The 22,694-nt window shown below is 38.4% G+C and overlaps 1 protein-coding gene across 4 annotated transcripts in view; it reads left to right on the top strand.

Annotated features, from left to right (window-relative positions):
- The first annotated feature begins 3,928 nt into the window (after nt 1–3,928).
- Nucleotides 3,929–22,694, top strand: part of ELAVL2 (ELAV like neuron-specific RNA binding protein 2) — a 52,242-nt gene continuing 33,476 nt past the window's right edge. For 2 of the 4 annotated variants that reach the window (XM_010002858.1, XM_010002866.1), the window contains exons 1-2: nt 11,303–11,374; nt 13,707–13,947. In XM_010002858.1, the coding sequence (XP_010001160.1) occupies nt 11,303–11,374; nt 13,707–13,947 (313 nt within the window). Of the gene's footprint in view, nt 3,938–11,290; nt 11,375–13,706; nt 13,948–22,694 lie in introns of those variants that run through there. The other 2 variants (XM_010002883.1, XM_010002875.1) reach the window with 2 other exon arrangements.

Consider the following 22,694-nt stretch of genomic DNA (forward strand, 5'->3'; position numbering starts at 1 on the left):
CTATCTGGTATTATCTTGCTGGCAGTTTGTGGTAGGTTTGTGAGATAAATTACCAATAGTCTACTTCATTCAAATGGGAAATAATTACTGTACTACAAGCTCTTTTCATCATCAGTCAAATGACGCTTTCTAGCAGATCCTCAGGTTGCTGCTCTTAATGTTTTACTTCTGTAGTATCCTGATCTCATTGTCCTTTTGTCCCTGTCAGTCATGATGGCCTGTATTTTCTCTGAAGTGACTTGCAGCTTTGTGACTTTTATTTTTCCAGCTTTTCTGTAAGTCTTTGTAGTGTCAGACTCCACAGCTTTGGTATGTTTAAATGAACTTAAGGCAGTCATGAGTTTCAAACCAAGTTTTATTTTTAAATTAAAAAAACAAGTTGTTGTTTTTTAAACCAGGTTTGTTGTTTTTTTTTAGTTGACAAGTTTACTGCAGATGCAGCTAGTGCTAGCCTTAGGCAATTGGTCTTTGCTCTCTGTGTCTCGAGCAAAATTGCTTTACCCCATTATGCATCAACTTAGCACTACAGACCTTTCAGCTGAGGCACTGTCCTGCAGAATTGACTTGTGGGTAATTTTTGGTGACTGTTTTTTTCACAGTATTTATGCAGAATTTCCAGTAAGAAATATTTAAATTCCTTTTTCCTTGTTGGTGTGCTAGGAAGCAGGCTTGAACATATTCTGGTACTTTTTCCAAAAAATTTTACAAAGCAATAAATTTATGCAGATTAAAAGTTGAGCATTGTCTGAAAGGTCCATTTAATGTAGAATGCCATAATATGCCTACAAAGTGAAAGAAATAGTTGAACATCCAAGTTGGTTTAAAAATAACCTCACAACTCTATTTTCTTGTACTTTAATGTCATACCTATATAATAGGACAGTGAAGTACAGTTTTGATCTTTTAGGCAGAAATGCATGGTTCATGAATATCAGAACTTCAGGATTTAGACATGCTGGTCTGTGTATTAGAAAAGAGGTGGAAGGTCATTCCAATGTATTTTGACTATTTTTTGGAAGTGAGCGAGAAAGTGGCACTACTTCTAAGGGTGTAATGTCTTTCAGTGGTTACCTATAATGCAGAAAAGGAAAAATCCTTACTTTCTAGCTGTGAGTCAATTTAGCACTTTGTATAAACTGGCTCCTTTCAAGTTTTGGCTATCTTGACTGGGTTAACTTCCAGAAGTGGATGATTGTTTGTTATGCCTATGTTAGTAGTTGTTGTTCTTTTAAATGCCCACATATAAAATATGGGCAGCAGAGCTTATATGAACAGTCTGACTAATTGAATAGTGTGGAGTAAGTAGTTTTCTTCCTAGTAGGCTTTCTTTCAGAGCTAGACTATGCTGACACCTAATGAAACAGACTTTTGCAAACTCAGAGCTGCCTCATAATTTGTGGATTAATCTATTCCAGTGTAATCCAGATGGCCCTTTTTTTGAAAGTGGGATCTATGGAAGTTCAACTCCTACTTTTTTAACTGTTTGGAACTCCTGTGTATATTTAGGTAGAATGAATGATCATATGGACCAATGAGAGCCCATATCTGGTATCAGCAAAGTCTTTAATGTGGTTCATAGCCATTTGTTCAGACTTCTCAAAAGAGGCACTAATGCCTTTTGACCTGTTATCAGCATGTTTTCAGTGCTTACTTTTGATATTTTTTTTTTCTGCTGTAGTAAAACACATTGTTTACTTGGTGGTGGTAGAGCAGTTGTGTGCGTACCCTGTACTTTAGGAGGTTCAGTATAAGACGCTGTCATCTTATTTGCAAGATAAAAGTACCAGGAGAGAAGATAGATACTAGTTTACTGATGCCTTTGCTTCACAGACATCCCCTTTCCTCCCAAGCATGATGTTAACACTGTGAAAGTGAACTTGCTGCTGTTTTGAAAGTAATTTATTATGAAGCAAAGACAAACTTTCAAACTGAGATTCCTCTCTCCATGTCAGAGTGGTGTCCCAGCATAAAATTCACAATCTGGTTTATTTGGATGTATTCTTCCGACACTTGAGAAGTAGTTCTTTGGGTCCTATGACAAATAATGTGATTTGTAATGTCTGCTATGTAAGTGTGAGAGATATGCTGGGTCTTGACTTCCTGATTTCAAACTTGGGTGCTGGGAGAAAACAGCTGCCTGTCTCCTGTGCCTCAGTGTCAGGGCATTACTGTGGGGAAATTGTAATAAAAATACACAGGTTAGCCCATGCAGGAGGCAAGGGTATCTTTCATCAGATAGCATCAGAATCGTATTTTCCACCTGTTGATGTTCTCAAAGTAATTTTTTGGCTGCTGCTCTATATCTGATTTCTCCACACAGGATCTCCTTTTGTCCTGTAGTGTGTTACTGGGAGGCTTTGAGGGCTTAGGAGACTTCCTTGTGCCTAATGTGCATTGATTGATACAGGTCTGAAGACTATAATATTTTTTTTAAGATGTGTGCAGTTGCACTGACTTAGTTCTTGCTATCATGCTATCTTGAGACTTCTCACAAGCTTTTTTGTGCACAACTGCCTTGATTTTGCTTTGATACTAAAGTTTAAAAATGTATGAAGGAGAACAAAATTTGAAAAGATACTGTTCTGGGGTTTTGGCAGCTCTGTTGCAGTGATTCTGTGATTACTGTTGTTTTTTTTTCTATTGAATTAAGGACAGAGTTAGTTTTACTATGAAATGAGGTATTACTTCAGCTTTTTCATGCAATGATAAATCCCTAATACAGTGAAGTCAGCTTTTCAGATCTTACTTGAAATAAAATTACTTTATCTAGAATTTGCTGTTAAAAGTTGTAAATTTCAGTAATATGTATATGCAATGTTTAGTGGGTTAGAAATAAGTAACAGAAATGTGTACTGCATAAATATATCAAGTTGAACTTTTAGTAGATTGGGTAGAACACATCATAGTATCACACATTAAATAATACAAGTGTAAGAATCAAATAAAAACATATAGGTTAGCCCATATAAGAAACAAGTGTATCTCAAGTCAATTTACTGTTAGTTTAATGGCAGTTTGAGTACTGGAAAACCCTAGAGATAGAAGACAAAACAGGTAACAGATTACCATGAGCAAAAGATGAGAGAGAGCTAGAATTTATGGAAGCCAAATGGCCCCAGAAACTTTTTGTCAACAGAATGATAAGAAAATAAAATTAGCAGTCTTATGATGTGTCTAATTCCTCAACATACAAGAAAGATTTCTGGCATATTCGCTGCTGTGTTTCTCTGTTCTTGAATTTGTTTGTGCAGGGCTTCCCACTCAACAGCGGTCAGAAACCTTAAGACTTGGTATGATCTGTCTTGAGTGAAATCAAGAACAAGGTTATTTTAAAAATAGGAGGACTTCTTAGGTATCCATCTGTCTGCATTTTTAATTGGACTAGACATAGATTTCTACACATAAGTAATCTCAGTAGAGCATATGGATCTGTCATGTTATGTCTGTTGCATTATTCATTATTCATGGTGTAGCAGGATATAAGAAGTGAAGTTTTCTCTATCTGTTACTTCGAGTCTTTGGGCTGCATTCATGGGACCACAGTGAGTTGTACTCCTGGTGGGGCAAGCAGGAAGGAGTCATAGCTGTCTTTAAGCTTGTTGCTTTGTCTAAAAGATGTGATGATTAATTTCAGACTGAAGAATGCTACTGTGAAGTCTTGATCTGTAATAAGTGTTTAGAGGAAACTGGCTTTGGCTATATTTGGCTATATATTTTTCATTATGAATTGTTGGAAAAGAATGGCTTGTTAATGTTTTCACTCTTTGTAGCGGATCTTAAATCTTTTATGAAGTAATGGAAGCGTCTTAAGGTCTGATCTGCTCTTGACTGAAAAGGGCAGAAAATGTTGACTGGAAGTGTGTTGGTTAGAACAGTGTTCCTTTTGCTATTCCAACCCCTCATGCCCAGCTGTGAAAAAATTGTGCGTCTCAAATCAGTCGATCCTACAAATCCGTACTTTTTTTCCTTTCAAGCTGCTTTGAGGTCTTTCAGGAATAAGAGGAGGCAGGTACTTAAGTGTTTGATGTCTGTAAATTGTGATCTTACATAATTGAAACAGTTCTGGACAACATCGTGTCCCAGACTGTTCACTTAGTCTGCTGTCACTGTGACAGTAGTAAAGCTTGAGTTCATAGCAAACTCATCTGTTGTAAAGCTGAGTTTGGAGCAAACTCTCGTGCTTCTAAGCCTATCTTGCTAATTGAGCTCCTGTGAAGACCTTCTACTGAAGGTCTTTTTTTCCCCATAAGATGGAATAGAAGGCCTAATTTTTTCTGTGCAAAAATTACTCTATTCTGTATGTGTTTAGTGGTATGTTTTGCTTTGTTTTGAATTCTTTTTTTGTGTTGCACATAAACTTTGCCATCAGTTGGAACTTCTTTTAGAGTGATGCATTCTCCAGTGTGTGACATGACTGGCTGTCCAGCTACTGGTGATCTGGCCTAGGGGAGGCATGAGTGCAGGGTTTGTGTTGCTGTGCAAGCCTGAGACCGCTTTGAAAGGACTTGTAAAGATTAATGTGGAGGCTGCTGGTCTTTGACTTAAAGCAGCTAGCATTTTTCCTTTTTGTTGGAGTTAGGATACACAGAGTTCTCAAACTGTGTCTCTGTGGGTCTGCTGGGACACACCTTTGGATTATGTGCTATAGTGCTGGGCCTTAGGCCCAACCATCCCTGCAGTTTACCACGGTGTTGTGAGCCATGAAAAAACATAAATGTTCCTCTGACCTTTTTATCTTTAGTGTGGAATATCACTCCCGTCATCCTCTGCTAGGCCCTCTATTGCACTTCAGAAAGGTGAGTGTAGGAGAGAAAAAACCTTTTAGCTGTATTTTCCTTCTAGGAGTGGAGTGAGAGAGTGAATGGAGTAGTGAGAGGCCTTGAAATTGACACATGCTTTCTTGATAAGGCAGAAGGTTTTTTTTTCTAACTCTTTAAATTTGGACATCTCTTCAGAGGCAGGCTAACCTAATGTGGTTTTGTTTTCTGGCTATTGGTAAAACTAGCTTTTGAAGATTCCAGTGGGGCAAAATGTTGTAAACTGTTGTGTGAAAGAGGAAAAGCCCAACAGAAATAGCGAGGTAAAAGCTGAAAAACTTTGGTAGGCATTGTACCCAGTTCAAGTGGAGCAGGCACTGTGTATCTGAAACTAGATGTTGACTTTGAAAACCTTTAAGCTATAAAGGTGCTATATTTGAAGAGTTCTCAAGTTGTCCCATTTAAGCCTCATTGAATCTGTTTTCTTCTTTTATGCTCAGTAGACTCAGGAGGATTATAGATGTGTAAAGCTGAAGGGAAATGACTACAATAAGATACTGTTACTTCTTGAGGCAGGATACATCTGCACTTTGATAGAACTGTATGGCCTTGGAGAGCACTTTTCTGAACACAAGGCTGGGACTCCATGTGCAAATGTTTAAAGGTATAAGAGTAAAACCTGTGGTTGGCAAGATTTTTTGAATGGTAGGGTGCAATTGAAAAGTGTGAGCATATCCTTTCCTTTAAAAAATGGTCTTATTTAAAATCTTAGTCAAGTGTAGAACTATCCACAATTTGTTTGAAGTTTGCTATTTGTTTCAGGTCTGAACAACTGCCTGTGTGATCCAGTGATCACAGATCACAGAACCACAGAATTATTCAGGTTGGAAAAGACGCTAAGTGCCATCCAGTCTTTCCTTAAACACCTCCAGGGATGGTGACTCCACCGCTTCCCTGGACAGTCAATTCCAATGTGTGATCACCCTCTCTGTGAGGAAGTGCTTGCTAATATCCAACCTAAACCTCCCCTGGAGCAGCTTCAGGCCATGCCTTCTCGTCCAGTCACTAGTTGCCTGGAAGAAGACCCTAACCCTCACCTGACTACAACCTTCCTTCAGGTAGTCATACAGAGTGATACAGTTCCTCTCCACCCAACTCTCCTCCAAGCTAAAAAACCTCAGCCCTCTCAGCCTCTCCTCATAAGACTTTCTCTCTAGTCCCTTCACCAGCCTTGTTGCTCTCCTCTGGACCTGCTCCAGCACCTCAATATTTTTCTTGAAGTGAAGGGCTCAGAACTAGAGACAGTACTAGAGGTGAGGCCTCACCAGTGCTGTGTACAGGGGGAGAATCACATCCCTGCTCCTGCTGGCCCCACTATTACTAATACAAGCCAGGATGACATTGGTCTTCTGGGCCACCTGGACACACTGCTGCCTCATGTTCAACTGGTTGTCAACCATTACTCTTAGGTCCCTCTTTGTGATAGTTCTGGTGCAGCTCTTGCTGAACTTCATCAATACTGGCTGTGTTTAGACAGGCCCAACATGACATCTGATTAGGCTTTTGAATCTAGCAAAAGTAATTGTTTCCCCTTACCTGGCTCCAAACTTTTTCTAAATGAAAGAGGGAGAGCGATAAAAGGAAGAGTATGATTTTATGCTGTGTTCTTTCATCCTGTGTATAAGCCAGTTAATTGTGGTTGTTGATGCTCTCTTACTCAGGGAATAAGCTCTGTTGGTAGAAGTTGGTTGAGTGTCTAAATTGAGCTGAATAATTAGGAACATAAAAATGGTTTTACTTGTTGAAGTTTCACTTGAACTGATCACTTAAGAGAATGCAAATGTTTGTTTTGTTTACAGAACACTAGTAAGAGTTGATGTTTCTAAGTTAATTACTTTATGCATTTCCCTTCCTTTACCCCAACTGACAGGGTAGCTAATAATTGCAATCAGACGGAAGATCTGCATGGTCTCTGGATTGGTACATTGTCAAGCAATATCCTAACCTTGTTCATATGTTTGTTTTTTTTCCTAATATATCAACAGCATTAATCCAGCATTGTTTAGAGTATGCCATAGGTTCTTAGGAGCTTTACAGGAATACCAAGAGTTTCTAAAACAGTACATACTGTGTGGAGACTTTTAAAGTCTGCATGTACATTTTTAGTGTTCCTTACAAATTTTTACTTTCAGTAGTTAACTTGCCCTTTGTTCCTTCTTTCATTTTATTGCAGTTACCAGGATGATGAATTTATTTTCCTGATAGCAGAACTCATGCTTGTACTGATGCCTGTTTCTTGTTTAGCTGCCTGCAATAGTCCACTTTTCTTCTCATTGCCTACCTGGAAAGGGCAAGTCTGTCTGGCTGCCTCTTCATCCTTGCTGAAAGCTTCTGCAGATTAACTTCTGCAGCACCAATCACAAGGGTTTATTGTAATGTTATTTACATCCCATCTTCTTTTCTATCTGTCTTTCATATTTTCTTCACTCAGCTTCTCACCATGCATTTCAGGCCAAGGTATAGAAGTGTTAAGTAGTGTTTCTTGCTTAGTGATTCATACAGGAGCTGGTATGAAAAGGTTTCTCTTTTAACCTTAGGCTATGAATGTTGGTTTTCTTGTTGTTTAGGACGGCTGTGCTTTCTTGACTTACAGGTTGCATGTGTTTACATTAGTAACTTTGGAAGTGGTTTTGAAAATTCTGAAACCACCTTATTATCAGAAGCTAATTCGAAATTTTCTGTGAGTTTTAGGTTTTTTTGGTCTTTGGTCAGTATTGCATCATGAAATTTTTTCATGTTTGCATAGATCAAGATGTACTTTACTGTTAATCTACTATTTTTTTCAATAGTGTAATGGAGTAAATGACACAAATGAGTAGACAAGCAAGAGGGAAGGGATGGTAAATGAGAAATGCTGGTTTGTGCTCTTTTAAAAATAAGTGAAAGCACAGTTTAGCCTCTTCATATAGACTCACAAAGCACAGTATGTGCTGTTACTGTGTGGATATCAGAGTAACCACCAGAGTCTCCTTGACACAGCCCTACAGGAAAAGTGATAGAGTGAGTAGTTTTGTTCTGACAACGAGGTTGTTGACTGGAGAGCTGCCCAGAGGCCTGTATGTGCCTTTACAATAAACAGGTTATCCTTGCTAAATTACCTTCCTTACTGTTGTAAGTCAAAGTAGGTGGTATAAATCCTCTGTAAAACACACCAAGTACTTAAATTTAAGAAAAGATAACTGTATTACAAACTGAACCTAAAGTTCTGGTTGTAACACCTGCTTATCCAAATAGCAACATGTGATAATTTTTGTGTGCGTCCATTGCACTGTCTGTGCAAGAGAAAGAAGGTCAAATAATGACTCTAAAGTGTGTTTGAAGGTCTCTTGGTGTGTCATTCTCTAGGAGCATGTTTACGATCTCTTAGGTTTTATCAAGAGTGTTGTATCAACTGTGACTCCTGAGGCTTGGAAGCATCTCATGGTGCAGCTTCAGTTGCCTCTGAACTGTGGCAACTCTGGAGGAGGCAAAGGCCTGTAATATTTGGTGTTTGTTCTCTTAGATTCAGGGTTCTGGGATAATACCATTTAGAAGTACATAGCTTAAACAGTGCAGGCATCTGTGAACCATTTTGGTGTGGTATCTATAAATAGAACTAAATTTTGTATGTAAAACCTGTGTGAAACACTTTTTTTTTTTTTTTTTTTTTTTTTTTTTTTTTTTCTTGGTGACAGGGACACAGAGATAATACACAAAACAAGTGGTAGACAGGCTTTGGCCAGAGGTGTTGCATTAAAGAATACTCATTAGCGTATGCACCTGAGGTGGTAACAGTGGTTGAAGGCTTACCTGTTTTGTCACCTGAGCTTAGTTATCTCAATACTGCCAGGATTCCAGCCTTGGCTTCCATTTTCAGCTAAATATGAGCAGTTGAGTGTGCTACATACCAAAATAACTTTTTTGAAGGGAAAATCATTATACGCTGTGACTGATGGCCGTCATTTTGCTAAATTCTGCTTTGTTTTCTAAAGCTCTTATACAAAAATCTACTGTTGATGTAACTGGAACTGTTCTATGGCAACCAGAACTAATCACATAAACCATATGGCTCTTAAACTCCTGATGTCTTTGATCTTCAAAAAAATTAAAAACTTAGTTTCTTCTCAGCTAGGCAAACCTTACTAATGACTTACTAGAACTGCAGCTTATTAGAAACTGTTATTCAGTTAATGTCACGGTGCTTAGGATTGTTTGAATTTAAAATCTTAACTGTGCTTGGTGAATTAAAAGTAAGTTTATTGAAAGGTAGATGGCTCCCATTCACTGCATGTTTAAGGGAAATTTGCTGAACTGCACAACTTCAGTCTTCAGTTCTGCTTCCTTTCAGGACTGTAAAGAAAACAGATTTCTTTTTCCAATGTCAATTAATTGTTCTCTTCTTAATCTGGATGTATTTTAAGGGAAACTTTTATTTCCTTAATAGACGTAGAGCCCTGTTTCCTGAACTTACTGATTTCTGAATTTTTGAATGCAGTAATTGCTGAGCTGTTTTAATGATCCGAAGTGTGGTCTGTCTCTGAAGCTAATAGTCAAAAGCTGTATTAGCTTTTTCTAATGGTTCTAGTGATTCTTAAGTAGTTCAGTATTTTAAAACTTTTTTTTGAGACTATTCATAGCTCAGATTCTAGGTTTATTTGCTATTTTAATCTTAAAGTACAGTGTTAACTGGAAGCTGATTTTTGAAGAACTGGTTTTTTTTAGTGTAATTAGCTGTGTCCTGTAGTTTTCTTATCTGGTGAGGTAGAAGTGTAAATAAAAGGGTAAGAACACCTAACTTTTTTAACTGGATGTAAAAGTACATTCTGTACAGCTTTGGAAGTGTCAAAAAGTGTGAAAGAATTAGTAGAGCAAAATTTCGTTTTGAGATGTAGTGGTGTGGTAGTGAGAGAATTGATTTCTACATTGATGTGAGTACAGCACTTCAGTGAAGATAAGTGTGTTATGCAAACTAGAAGTGGCTCAAATGGGAAGTGACCTTTGCTTTTTTGGTAAGAGGTGCGGTGCTGAAGGGCACAGCGATTCCTCTGTAGGAGTACACTGAAGTCTTGTGCACAGGAGTAAGCTGTTCTGTTGGGCCTTTTCTACCTGCAACCCATGGCTCACAAGAAGCAGGTAATTTTATCAGGTCATGCTGCTTTGCTGAGAGCCATCCTGTGCACATCATTACAGTCTGTGTAGGACAGAGAATTTTATAGACTGCTACTTTAATGCATTGTCCTTAATAAATTTTGTCTGATCTTAAGAGACTAAGTTTTCCTCATCTAATAGGCTTGCAATACTCTGCTAACAATGCATTGTTTTTGAAACCAGAAAGAATGGCTTGCAAGCTTGCAGCTAATGCCAAAGTGTTTTGCATTAAAAATTATGATGAAAAGTCTTTATCAGCCTAAGTTAGAAGTAAAGACCAGACTTGAAGTCAACTAACCATATTGACTTCAGTAAGAAACTGAAATGAAGACTAATCTACACTGTTTTGAAACAGGGAAAGTTGTTTTGAAGTATGTGTTTATAAACCTTGGATGCAGCAGCCTTCCAAAATCTGAGCATTGTTTTTTTATCAAGTTGACACTTGCCTCATCTGCTACCCAGGGCCAAGAAGGATCTCTTGTATTTACACCGGTCTCAAACTGTGGGAACAGTCAAGAGTCTTCCTATTTGTTCCAGTATTGTTGTTGTAGTCAACATCTAGACTACTTGTAATCATCTGGAAATCGCCCATTAGCTTTTGTGGTATCCTCCTAGCACTGTTCAATTCAAATCCAACTGGGTTTACAATGATGTATTTAAAAACCAACAGCAATGTGCTTGGGGACAAAAACACCCTTAGGAAGAATTATCTCTTGCATATTTTGCTGCAGTTATTCCAGTTGAAATATTCTTAACTCTACTGCCACTTGTATGTCCAGTGGAACTCTTAAACAGCTATTGTAGGGAACCTTACTAAATACCGTGTGCGCATGATTTTAATTTTTAAAACCTAGGATCTTAAGAGCAAACTGGGTTCTAGTGAAGGAGTTTGCTGCCTTGTGTATGTTTTGTGGGTTGAGAAAGGCATGTAACCGGAGCTGATTTTCAATGCTGCGTGTTCATCCTACATGCTAATGGAAAATGGACTCAATGTTTTCTTTCTTTCTTCTTATTTCAATCTTGAAGATATACAAACTTGTTGTGTTGTATAGTTCCTATTAGGTGTGATGTGTTTCTGGAGGTAGTTTCCAGGGTAGATGCAGGGGTAACCAGACTGCATTATGTTAAATCTTCTTAAATAAGCATCTTAATTCATGTGAGAATAGTAACTTTAGGACTGAATTTGGAAAGATTAGATTGGAATTGCCTCAAATCCAATTAAGCCACACTGCATGGACGTGCTGGGAATATAAATGCAATTACTGTAAATTTGTACAAACTTATTTGTTGCGTTATCTTGTTAATCTAACATACGGTACTTTTTGTGTCCATATTGCAGACGGCAACTCCAAACTAACATGGCAGTCAGACTGTGTGATGTGGCTTCTCTGCTTAGAAGTGGTTCGTGGGCAGCAGAGCCTTGGACTGGGGTCTGTGGGATTTTTCTTAAATTCTGTAGGCTACTTTTTTACGTGTTTATAGTGCTGAGGCCATACCAAACTCTTTTAATCTCCCATTACGTTTCTATGATTCCATGTTTTCTTACAGGCTGTAGTTTGTGTCCCTATTCTGTGACATCCTAGAGTGCACTGGTGTATTATGTCAACTTTTATATAATATGGTGATCTCCTGTAGAAATTATACTGCAGTGACTTGCCTTTCTTCTAAGGTCAATTAGATTTTAGTACTAATTCAAAACACGCAGTGGATAATTGAAGAGTAGCATTGCACTAAAATGGTTTTGGTATGGTCTGAATACTAAATTGCAGTAACTTAAAAAAACCTGTATACTGTGTATTTATGATTATTATTTTAAAAGTATATTTGCTAGTGTTATTCTAAGAAATTGTTTGAAAACTGTAAATTTATCTCTTAAACTATTTTCTGGGTTGAAAATATTTAGTAACTGCTGAAGAAGTGCTTTGTCTGTTAAGAACAGTTGTATTCAACCTATCAATTGAATATGCATTCTTTGTAAAACATATTAGTATCTTTATCCAGAGCAGATGGTTCTACAGCTGAGAAAAGCTGTAGTTTCAGCACACAGGCTACTGCAGCTGTTCACTTGAATGTTGGCTTACGTTCTTATTCTTACCACCTGAACATGAAAGTAAATGTGCACTTAAGTGAGGATTGTTTGTTGTCCTTGCTAAATCCTGCTAATTTTGATGTATGAACACTTCACATTTGAGAAAAAAAAGGCTGTCCTAAAGAGCCTCAGTCAGAGCTCAGAATTTGTGGCTTCTCACTCTGCCAGATATTCAAGTGTTCTGAAAAGCAATTTACTTTAATCAGCATCATCTACTTTCTAATCTTTTCAACAGACTTGTTTCATCACAGTGCCAGGAGCAAGTTACCCCTTGGAGTTTGTCACAAGGGAAGAAAATGTTGTTCTGGTTGCAGCTCCTCAGGAAAACCAGATCACATTTTTATACTGTGTTCTTAATGGATGCATCTTCCATTTTTTGCCTTGTGCTGAAGTAACCTCTTGGAAAATTCTTCTGTATGCAGAACATAGAAATGTATTACCAGGAATATTGTAGTTACAGACACTCAACTTACCCTCTTTCATGTTTTTAGAAATTAAAATTTGCACTCTCTGAGTACAATTGAACTAATCAGCTGTTTAGGTGTGCATTGATTGCATATGCTGTTTTGAGCAAGACAGAACCTCCAAAGGTCCTGACATTACACTGTGAATTTACAGTAGACTTTTTTGTCTGAGAACTGCTTCTAGAAATTTTAAGTATTAAGGTAGATGTAAATGATTGTTGGTTTTTTTTTTAGTAAAACTTCATGATGAGTCTTGCTTCTGTATTGAAATGTTTATTGCTGGAGAATTAATGTAAGACTTTTCTAGTTGGGTGTTGCCCTGTGCAGTTGGTCTCAAACAGAGTAGGCTGCCCAAGTCTTGCATTATTAGGCTGCCATTAAAAACGTTCTGTTTAACAGCTTTTACCATACATTGACTGACTGAGATGGCAGAGAGCATTTTGTACATGTGGTAGCTTTGTGGGCGAGTACTGACACTTCTCCAAATGATTGTGCTGTGTCTGCCAGTCAAGCAGTCAGTTACTTAAAAGTGAAACACAGTAGTTCCTGCAGTGGTGATCACTCCCTTATTTTGATGTGTAGAAGTATTTACTAAAATAGTTAAATAGTTAAAGTATCAAATATAACTGTTTTCAGTGTGCAAGGAAGGGAAGAAGTGAGAACCAGAAATTGTCAGTTTAATCAAATAAAAACATTTAGAAACCTACTTCCAACCTGTGGTAATAGAAGGTTGACATAGAGGTCATCAAGGAAGGTTGTTTTCCATCCCAGTGACCGAATACTGTTTAAGAACTACATTTCATACAACTTCACTTACCAGTTGTAAATTAATAGAATTGACAACCCTTGCAACAGGCCACAGTTCTGCTTGGGAACTTCTGTACTACAAGTGCTGCTATGCCGCTAAATAGAGGAGTGGGGGAGGATGGAATCTAAGTTTTGATTGTCAACTTCATTGAGAAAGCTCCTAGAAGATTTGACAACTTTTAAATAAGTTTTTGAAGTATTGCCTTGCTTAATAGTTGAAATTGTTCTGTATTGGTGGGCATTTTTTTTTTTGCATATAAAGGAAGTATATGGCCCTGGCCATACCACTTCTTCATAGAGAGACAGGTCTTTCAGCCTCTTGTCTTTCAGAATCTTGTCTGAACTATCCTCATCAGTGGTGAAATACGAATTTTGATGGTTCTTGTTTTCTGTGTTTTTCAGCAGGTAATTGCTGCCATGGAAACACAACTGTCTAATGGACCAACTTGCAATAACACAGCTCATGGTTCAACCACCATAAATAATTGCTCATCACCAGTTGATTCTGGGAACACAGAAGACAGCAAGACCAATTTAATAGTCAACTACCTTCCACAGAACATGACACAAGAAGAACTCAAAAGTCTGTTTGGCAGCATTGGTGACATAGAATCCTGTAAGCTTGTCAGGGACAAAATAACAGGTATGTTGGTTTGGGAGAGTTTCTGCATCTTTTCATTTTCTAAGTAGTCATCTCTCAGTTTATGTTTTGCAGTTCTATTACATTGTGAAATAAAGACAGAAGAAACCATTGCTGATGTTGCTAGTGAGTAGGAACTGAGATTGATAATTATGTAGATTCTACATCCAAAAAAATATGTATTAGTATTTGCATTTTGTCCAGGTTTGTATGAATGCTATAAATACTAGGAGGGCATTTAAATCTTTTGAGGTTTAGAGTCTTTGGAAAGAAGACTGAGATATGGAAAAGCAGCTGTTTATACAAGATATACTTGAGTTTTTATTTACTTGGTTGGAATAATGACTTCATTAGCCCTAGTTGATGCAAAACTTCCTTTTCAACAGTGTAATTAAACTTACACCTTGGGAGAAGTACAGATTATCTTTGTAGATAAATCCACTTTTGCATTGCAGCACTGCAGCAGTTTCTTTAGGATGCACACTTGAACCAATATATGCTGCCCAAGAGTGCAAGTGTGAAGTGCAGTGTAATGTATTCTGCTAGATTACAGACTGCATGTATTTAGACAAGTTGTTTAACCTTGAAAGAGCTTGAAAGAACTACCAGGTGGATGCCTGCTCTTCAAGAACGAAAGGATAGTTGGCAAATTTCAGTTTGTCTCCTCTCTAAGCTCACTCAATTTCAAAAACACTGGTGTGCTACTTATATTACCATTTCATTAGTTTTCTTCAGAAATGTTGACTTTGGTACTTTGTTTCCTGGATCTTTCTGCAGTCTTCTCAATTATCCAGCTTGCAAGAATGCATTATTAAGTTAATGTACTGGTTTTGGTTGATTATTGTTAAACCACGATATTTAGGTTCTAGGTTGCATCTCCTGAATGTTCTGGTTGGTTTTTGTGTTTGAAATAACACCTCTTTGAGGCTGCATGTTCTCTATGCTTTGTTTTAAGAGATAGTAGCCAGTACGTCCTTATTACCTGAGTAGTGGCCTAATGTGGACATTTTTCTAACACGACATAAAAACTTCTTTGTGACTCAGTGTTCCCTGAGTAGAATCAGTGGGAAGTGGGTAGGCAGAAGTTTTAGTAGACACAGATTCTGTGTGGCTTCAGCCCCTAGTGCATGTGCCTGCATTGATGTTCCCCAAGTGTGTACATGAATAGTGGAGGACAAGGCCTAAAAACCTTCAGGCAGTACTGGTGCCAACCCCAGGTCTTACCATTGGCATACAGTGCATGCTTTGTTCTCTTCTCCCCATGACACATTTGCTTCTCTAGCATGGCAGAACTTATGCCCTGTTTTTCCACATTGATGAAGACCCTGCATCATTGGTACAGGTATAATGGTCAAACAAGAATCTGACAGCAAAAAAGATACTAAGGGGGAACATTTCCCAAGTCTTTAGTTCATCTACATTGCACCCGCTGAAGGTGAGCAGAGTGAATTAAGTTAGGGATCTCTTCTCCTAAATTTGACCATCTAGTCTTCTGTGCAGTGGGGCTGATTTACCCACAGCTGGCACTTTAGTTACCAGTGCTCATACCTGTATTGTACTTACATACAATTAGTGACAATACTGATATGACAGAGTAATCACCATCTTGAGGATGCTTTTTTCTGTCATCTCTTCACGCTGCAGATGGCTTTTGAGACCATGTCTAAACAATTTTGTTGTCAAACTCCATGTCTGTGGAGTCTCCAGCCTTTACTAACTAGACTTGCTGCAGTTCAGCTCTGTACAGCATCTGTCATTTTGTGCTCAACTTAGAACTTTAGGCATTAAAAGTCCATCTTTGGGCCTAGTGAGGTGATGCTCTACTTCTGAGACTGAAAGAATGGGACTTTTTCAGTTAATCTTTTCTGCTGACTCTGCTACACACATTGTTTTGCGGGAATTTGCTTTCACATTAACAATACTGCCCTGAAGAGTTTGACTTTTAAAACATGACTGCCAAAACATAATACCTCTGTCAAGGCTGTTTCTCAATTCAAGTTAAGAGACTGCTTGAAGCTTAGCCCTAATCCTTTGGCATATTTATTGCCGAGTCTCTGGCTGACTTTTGTGCCCCTTTGGGTATGAATAACTAATATATCTTCCCATAGCAGGTAGCGTGCCTTTTTTTTTTTAAGACATGAGGTTAAATCTGGCAAATGCCCTGCTTCAGCATGGTAGCCTTGGCTACTGAAACCGCTGCTTTTAGTTTTTCTGGACTTGACCAATCCTCAAAGCAATCGCTGCTCTTCACTGTGTAGAGTACCAAAAGTGCTTGGGCATGCCAAAGGAACTTTACTGGGCTAATGCCACACCCTGCTGTCTTCAGCTGAAGACTAGTTGATGGAGAGATCAAGCCTGCCTTTTCTGTAGGTAAAGACTTCAGGCTTTGAAACAGTCCTTTACTCAGCTGTTCCCTGACCTGTTGTTCCAGGAGTGGAAAGATGTACTGGTACTTGATCAGTTAGTGGGATAGCTGTTCAAAATGTATCTCTGTCTTGCAGATGCGAGTTCATGTGTTTAGCATTCCTTATTAAAGTTGCCTAAGGGTTACATGCTTCTCCCAATTAAGAGGCTGCTGCAGGCACAGAAAAGTGAGCCTCAAGGTCTTAATGATGGATGTGCAAATTGTCTGCATCCTTAAATTACGGTTTTGATGGTTTTCCTGCTGGAAAGCTCACATGGCTGCTACTTAGTGTCAAAAGACCTCCTTGCCTTGGAATGGAATGGAGCAAGACTTAATTCAGAAATGCTGTTTGAAGGTGTGATGTGTTCTGTATAGCACAAAGTGATGCCTAAGAAGGGTCTTCAATTTAAATTACGTTCTTACTAGATGAGAACTCCAGACTTGGAACTATTGGAGATGTAGTTGGTGTTTCTCTGTTAACAGAGAGCAGCTTCTCAGCTTTGAGGCATACATTCAGCTGTCAGCAAAAACACTGCATCAGTCTTGTTCTGCAAGGTTTTAGTATAAATGAGATATAGAAATGTGATGGCTGTTTTCTAACTGCATTTGGAGCAATACTTCTGATTTAAGTAGCCTGGAGCAAGGTTAGCTTGTTTTTGAGGATGCTAGGGAAAGGATACACTAGTTCCAGTCCCGATATTGATTACCAGGTTTTGTACAGAGTTCTTGTAAACTAAGTTTTCTTTCTACAATTCAGAACAGGGATTATTACCAAGTTTCTCTGAAGGAAGAAATTTGGCATGAATTTCAGAACTACATTGGTTTAATTCCTCTGTTAAAACAGTATTTTTTTTTCCACACAGAATAGTCGTGGTTGGAAAAGACCTTTTAAGATTAGAGTCCAACCATCCACCCAAGGAAAAGAATGAAAAATAAAAAGCACAAAAATGCAACTACAAACGCTGTGAAACCAGCAACACACAACCCACAAAAAAACCCCTATGCCCACTGGAGCATGTCCTGAAGTGCCACTTCTGCACATGTCCTTAATAATGCTGAGGATGGTGACTCCACCACTTCCCTGGGCAGCTTGTTGCAGCTCCTGAACATCTTTTTGGTAAAGAATTTCTTCCTAATACCTAGTGTAAACTTCCGTTGGTGCAACTTAAGGCTATTTTCTCTGTTCCTATCATTATTCACTTAGGAGAACAGGCCAACACCCACCTGCCTCATCTCTTCCCCTCTTGAGGAAGTCTTAGACTGCAGTGAGATCACCCTAACTCTTCTCCACTCTGAATAATCCAAGAGACCTTAGCTGCTCCTCGTAAGTCATGCCTTCTAGACCCTTCACCATCTTCATGGCTCTCCTCTGGACTCTCTTCAGTAGCTTGATGTCCTTTTTATGTTGTGGTGCCCAAAACTGCATGCAGTACTCAAGGTGAGGCTGTATCAGTGCAGAGTAGAATGGGACAGTCACCTCCCTTGACCAGCCGTCAATGCTCTACTTCATGCACCCCAGGATGTGGTTGGTCCTCCTGGCTGCTAGAGCACACTGCTGGCTCATATTCAGTTTGCCATCAGCCAGGATCCCCAGGTCCCTCTCCATGATGCTGCTCTCCGACGACTCATTCCCTAGTCTGTACTTACCACTGGGGTTGCCCTGTCCCAGATGAAGAATTAGGCTCTTGCCCTTGTTAAACTTCATAATAATTTCAGGCCTTTTCTTCTTTGTTATTTACCCAGAAGTACTCACAAAGTTGCTAGCTAAACAAAATTATGGAATTCAGCCTCTTACTTCAGAGAGAAGCTGAAATCGGGTACCATAAATTTGGGAGAATGTCTTTGTTTTCATGGCATAATAGTTATTATTCTGTTCTATTATCATAAGCTCATAAAAGTCACAACTTCTTTCGTCTAAAAAAGAACCTTTTTGTTGATAACGCAGGTTTTTTTTTTACTGTTTGCCAGAGTGTTTGAACTAGTAATAAAGCATATATGTAATTTTCACCTTGCTGTTTAGCATGCCTGCGTATATTGCCTAGGAAATGGGGCAGGATATGTTTATACAGTGTGGAACAGTATTTCACATTCATATAGTTGTGAAGCCCTGGTAATAGACCATTGTATTTAGAACAAGGAGCCAGGTGCACGCCACCTGAAGGTTTCTTTTTATGTCACTTTTCCTGACTTCTAAAACTTAACGACAGTCTTTTTCAGGACATTTTTGCTGATCGCTGTTATATGGGCCTGTATTATCAAATTTGATCCAACTGCCTTACTGTGAAGCTCATGTTAGTTGAAAGCCTGATCCTCTTGCACACCTTTTTCCAAAAAATCTGTGTTCCCATTTGGTCCGTGACTGGCAACTAATGTTTTGGTGGGGTTTCTTTATGGTCAACATTATAGGCTCTCAGAATAAAATTATTCAGGTTTTATTATGTGGTTTTATTTATTTAATGGACTTCAGCAATCTAGAAATAGTACAATGTGATGGACTGACATGTAAAAAAGTTTTTCTCCTGTCAGATGTAGTCTTATGGAAACAGACATCTGTCTTGTTTAATAGTGAGCATTTCATCTTGTCCTCTGCAGATACTGTCTCTATGCTTGGAAGTATTGTCCCATTACTGTTTTGCATATAACGCAGGTGCAAAATGCTGTGTTTAGAATTACAGTTCTAAAAATCATTGCCTGGAAGTTAAACACTTCCAAAAAATTGCTGATGCAGCTGTAGTTGTAATTGTATGTATTGTAGCTGTAATTGTATGTTTGCAATTAGAATTGATACTGAAATAGGCTTTAGTTGTTCATACTGAAGTTTCTCATGAATGTTCTCTGTTTTTGTTCAAGAGCCATCATAATAAATACAAATTATTCTGGGTTGGTCACAGAAGAAAATAGAGAACTTGTACCAAGTTGCATGTGGTGTCATCAGAGTTGACATTGAAGCATACGTTTTGTATGCGGTGGGTGTCACCTCAGGGACTCAGTGTGTTGTAGCACAGTGTTAATAAAGTAATCTTGACCTGTCTATGGTTGTTGGAATAAAGTTCAACAGCAGAGTGATGGGCTCCTTACCTGGTGGTTGGAGTACTGTCCTATTGTCTGGAGTGCAGGAATAATCCTAAAGAACTTTTTTCAAACAACCCTTATGTGTAGATCCAGAGCACTATTAATGGAGCCTTGCCTTAAGTCTGTTAGCTTATCTTGTAGTTGCTCTTCTCTGATTCTGCATGTTGCTATTTAATGTTACTGAAAAGGTTTTAGCAGCATGTATTCTGCTTTTTCAGAGTAAACTTCATAATTTATTACACTTTACGTGTCTCCTGGAAGTGAGTCATGCAAGCAGGTGGACATGAACGATTTTGCTTCATCTTATGTAACTAAAGATAGCACTTGATTGGCTTTGCACTTGTTTTTCACTGTTTTGACCTTTCAGAATTTTATAGGTGGTGTTTTTAGAAATAAAAAGGTAGTAAAAAGCAACTTGACAGCGATTCATTTAGCTTGCCTAGTTAGTTCTCACTACTAACATTATGGAAACAAGGTATTTATAACATGATTAAACAGTTTATTGCTATATTAGTCTGAATTAATGAGTTGTTCTGAATATATACAGCATAAGCAAGGACTTGCTATTTTAAAATTGGAACTCTTATAAGGCTGCGATTAGAGGCCTCTCTAATGCAGTGAATCAGGACATCTTCATTAAATTACTTTTCAGCAAGCACTGTGGTTTTTGGTTGGAATTAGTGCAGTATACATTATCTCGCACTTTTTTGTGAGCAAATTAAATTTCACTATTGTCTGATTGCAGTAACTTATAAGAAACCTGTGAAAGCACGTGGTCTGGCAAATTGGCTCGGGTCCTTCAGTGACATGGGATATCCTGTGTGCTTTTAGCATAGGTTGTGCTCTATAATTCTACCTTTAGAGTCCCCAGGCTGCCTGTTTGGCATGTGTTACCACTTCTTACTCTTTCACAGGTGCTAGTAGATGTATGTTACTATTATATCCTAGTCATTCTAGGCCATCTGTTTGAATAGATGTTAATTTTGGTGGAAATGTGTTAAGAGACCTTGAGTAATCTGAAACCTTTATAGTCACCACTGCCTCTCAGGGTAACTTTTGTCAGATTAATGCAACATAGCTGTAATAATCAAGGTGTTCCTCGGTGAAGTCTGCATCAGTTTGGGTAGCAGTGTTACTGACCTGCACACCCTGCAGCCCTTTCACTCCCAAAGATGTCCTGTGGATTTTAAGGATTTCTTTATCTGTACAGGAAGTGGGTACCTCATCTCAGCCACCACAAGTAGCATGTTGAGTAGTTAAGACTTCAAGCTGCAGATGGTGCTAATTGGCTCATGGTTGGTCCATTATGTATTAAAGCAGCTAGTATATTGTGTTAAAGAACTTATCTTCATGAATTTATGCTTATCTGGCTAAATGAAAGCCCTTTATTTCTAAGTTTTTTTTTCATCATGGTGCACTTCAACTGGAAGTTCAATACATATTGCTAGACTGACATCCTGTTTCTTTGTGGACAACTGCAGAAAAGGATTTACTATACTACACTATTTCCTGTGAATTTTTTAGTTCTGCTGGAGTATATCAAGCATGACTGACAAGGTAGAAATTTGTAGAAGGCAACAGAGGAACTGTCAAGCCCTTGGTTTCAGTGACGTAGTATTTAGTCCATGTGTAAAGGGAAAATGACTGACAAGACAGCTCAGATCCTGTATTTAATTTTTATGATGTGAGCTTTTTTCAGCATGTCCTTGTCCTGTATGTATTTACCAACTGCACTGAGAAATCGCTTGTTTTGGACTGCATCATATTACACATTAGTAGTTGTTCTTGTTTGTTAAACACAGCTATCAAAATTGAAATGAGAACATTCCTCTGACACATTTGCAAGGACATACTTTAAGTTGGCAGCTAACATGGAGGTTAGGGTAAGAATTTGCCTTTTGACAACAATAATTTTGTTACTGTTTTTCAATTATCATAGAAGGAGAGAAAAAAACCAAACATGATTGAAAGCAACACTGCCAGTTAACTTTGCAAGATGGAGTGTAGAGAGGAAAGATATTTTTCAAACTTCTAATAGTGCCACATTTCAGGATGTCTTTCAAAACTGATTAAGTAGCAGATAGTCTGAAAGAGAGCAAGAGCAGTACGTGTTATAGTGGAGTTGGGGAAAATAGTTTAGCTTCAAATGTCACAATAGCTTTTTACGCAGATGCAGCAGTAACTGCACCCTTCTAAACACTGCAGCAGTAGAACAAGATGTGTTATCTACCTGCTTATTGTTTAAGGTGACTGGATGGTACAAGAGAGCAGGATATTTAACACTGCTGACTGTATTCCTGATAAAGAACAAATCGACTTCAAAAGGCAAAACTTCTCAGCTGCATAGAAATTGTTACCTCTAATAATGGTAAAAATTAAAGAGTAAAGCCAGAAGAGTTACTGATTTCACAAGTATGTGGAACATTTCACCTTAGCATAGCAAGGAGCTTGTGTATAGTCTGACAAGCTAGTTTGTGTGAAAGCATCTCCCTAGGTCAGTCATTCATATTTCAAGAAGTTCACAATTGCCACTAGTTACGTTTGAACACAAGATGCTGTAACAGGCAAGACTGTCAGTGTTCAACCTCCTGTAGTGTCCATGAGCAAATACTCTGTTACTTTTTACTTGTGCTATAGCATACACACTACCATGCAGACCCTTCTTTCAACTGTGTGTTTTGGGTTGAGATTTCCTGTTTGGATGTGGTGTATCTTCTAGTAACCTTCAGTTAATGTCTTGCCTGGCTTACTGAATTCTCGGGTTTATGTATGTCCTAGTATCCACAATACCCTCTCCACAATATTCTGCCTGATGTAGGGAAGAACCAGAGCTGCACCCTGATTTTTTGACGCCAACAAGGTTCTATTGATGTTGCAGCAGATCATGATGATCGTCATATGTGAAGAGCCATGCAGAAGGTTGGCACTAAGTTAACAAAACGGTAGACTTGAACATGGCTGAAATGAAACTTCATTTTCTCTTCCTGAAAAATGTTAATTGTTAGGATAACTTAAAGCTCTGTGAATAGCTGTTTAATTACAGACATCATCTTCTTACTGTATGGCAAAATAAACTGTTAAGTACATAGATCAGTGTTTGATCCTTCCCATTCAATCGTAAACTTCTGTTTTTCCATAGTCAGAGCAATAGGTGAGAAATTTAGTTTGAGAGAGAAAGGCGTCAAAGTATCAGTTACTGAACTGTAATAGCAATCATAGTTTGCAGATGTCCACTTGCAAGCTACATAGGTTACTACCCTAGTGGTGTTCTGCA

The sequence above is a fragment of the Chaetura pelagica genome, unplaced genomic scaffold (assembly GCF_000747805.2).
Source record: "Chaetura pelagica isolate M959 unplaced genomic scaffold, ChaPel_1.0 scaffold391, whole genome shotgun sequence".
NCBI classification, from domain to species: domain Eukaryota; kingdom Metazoa; phylum Chordata; class Aves; order Apodiformes; family Apodidae; genus Chaetura; species Chaetura pelagica.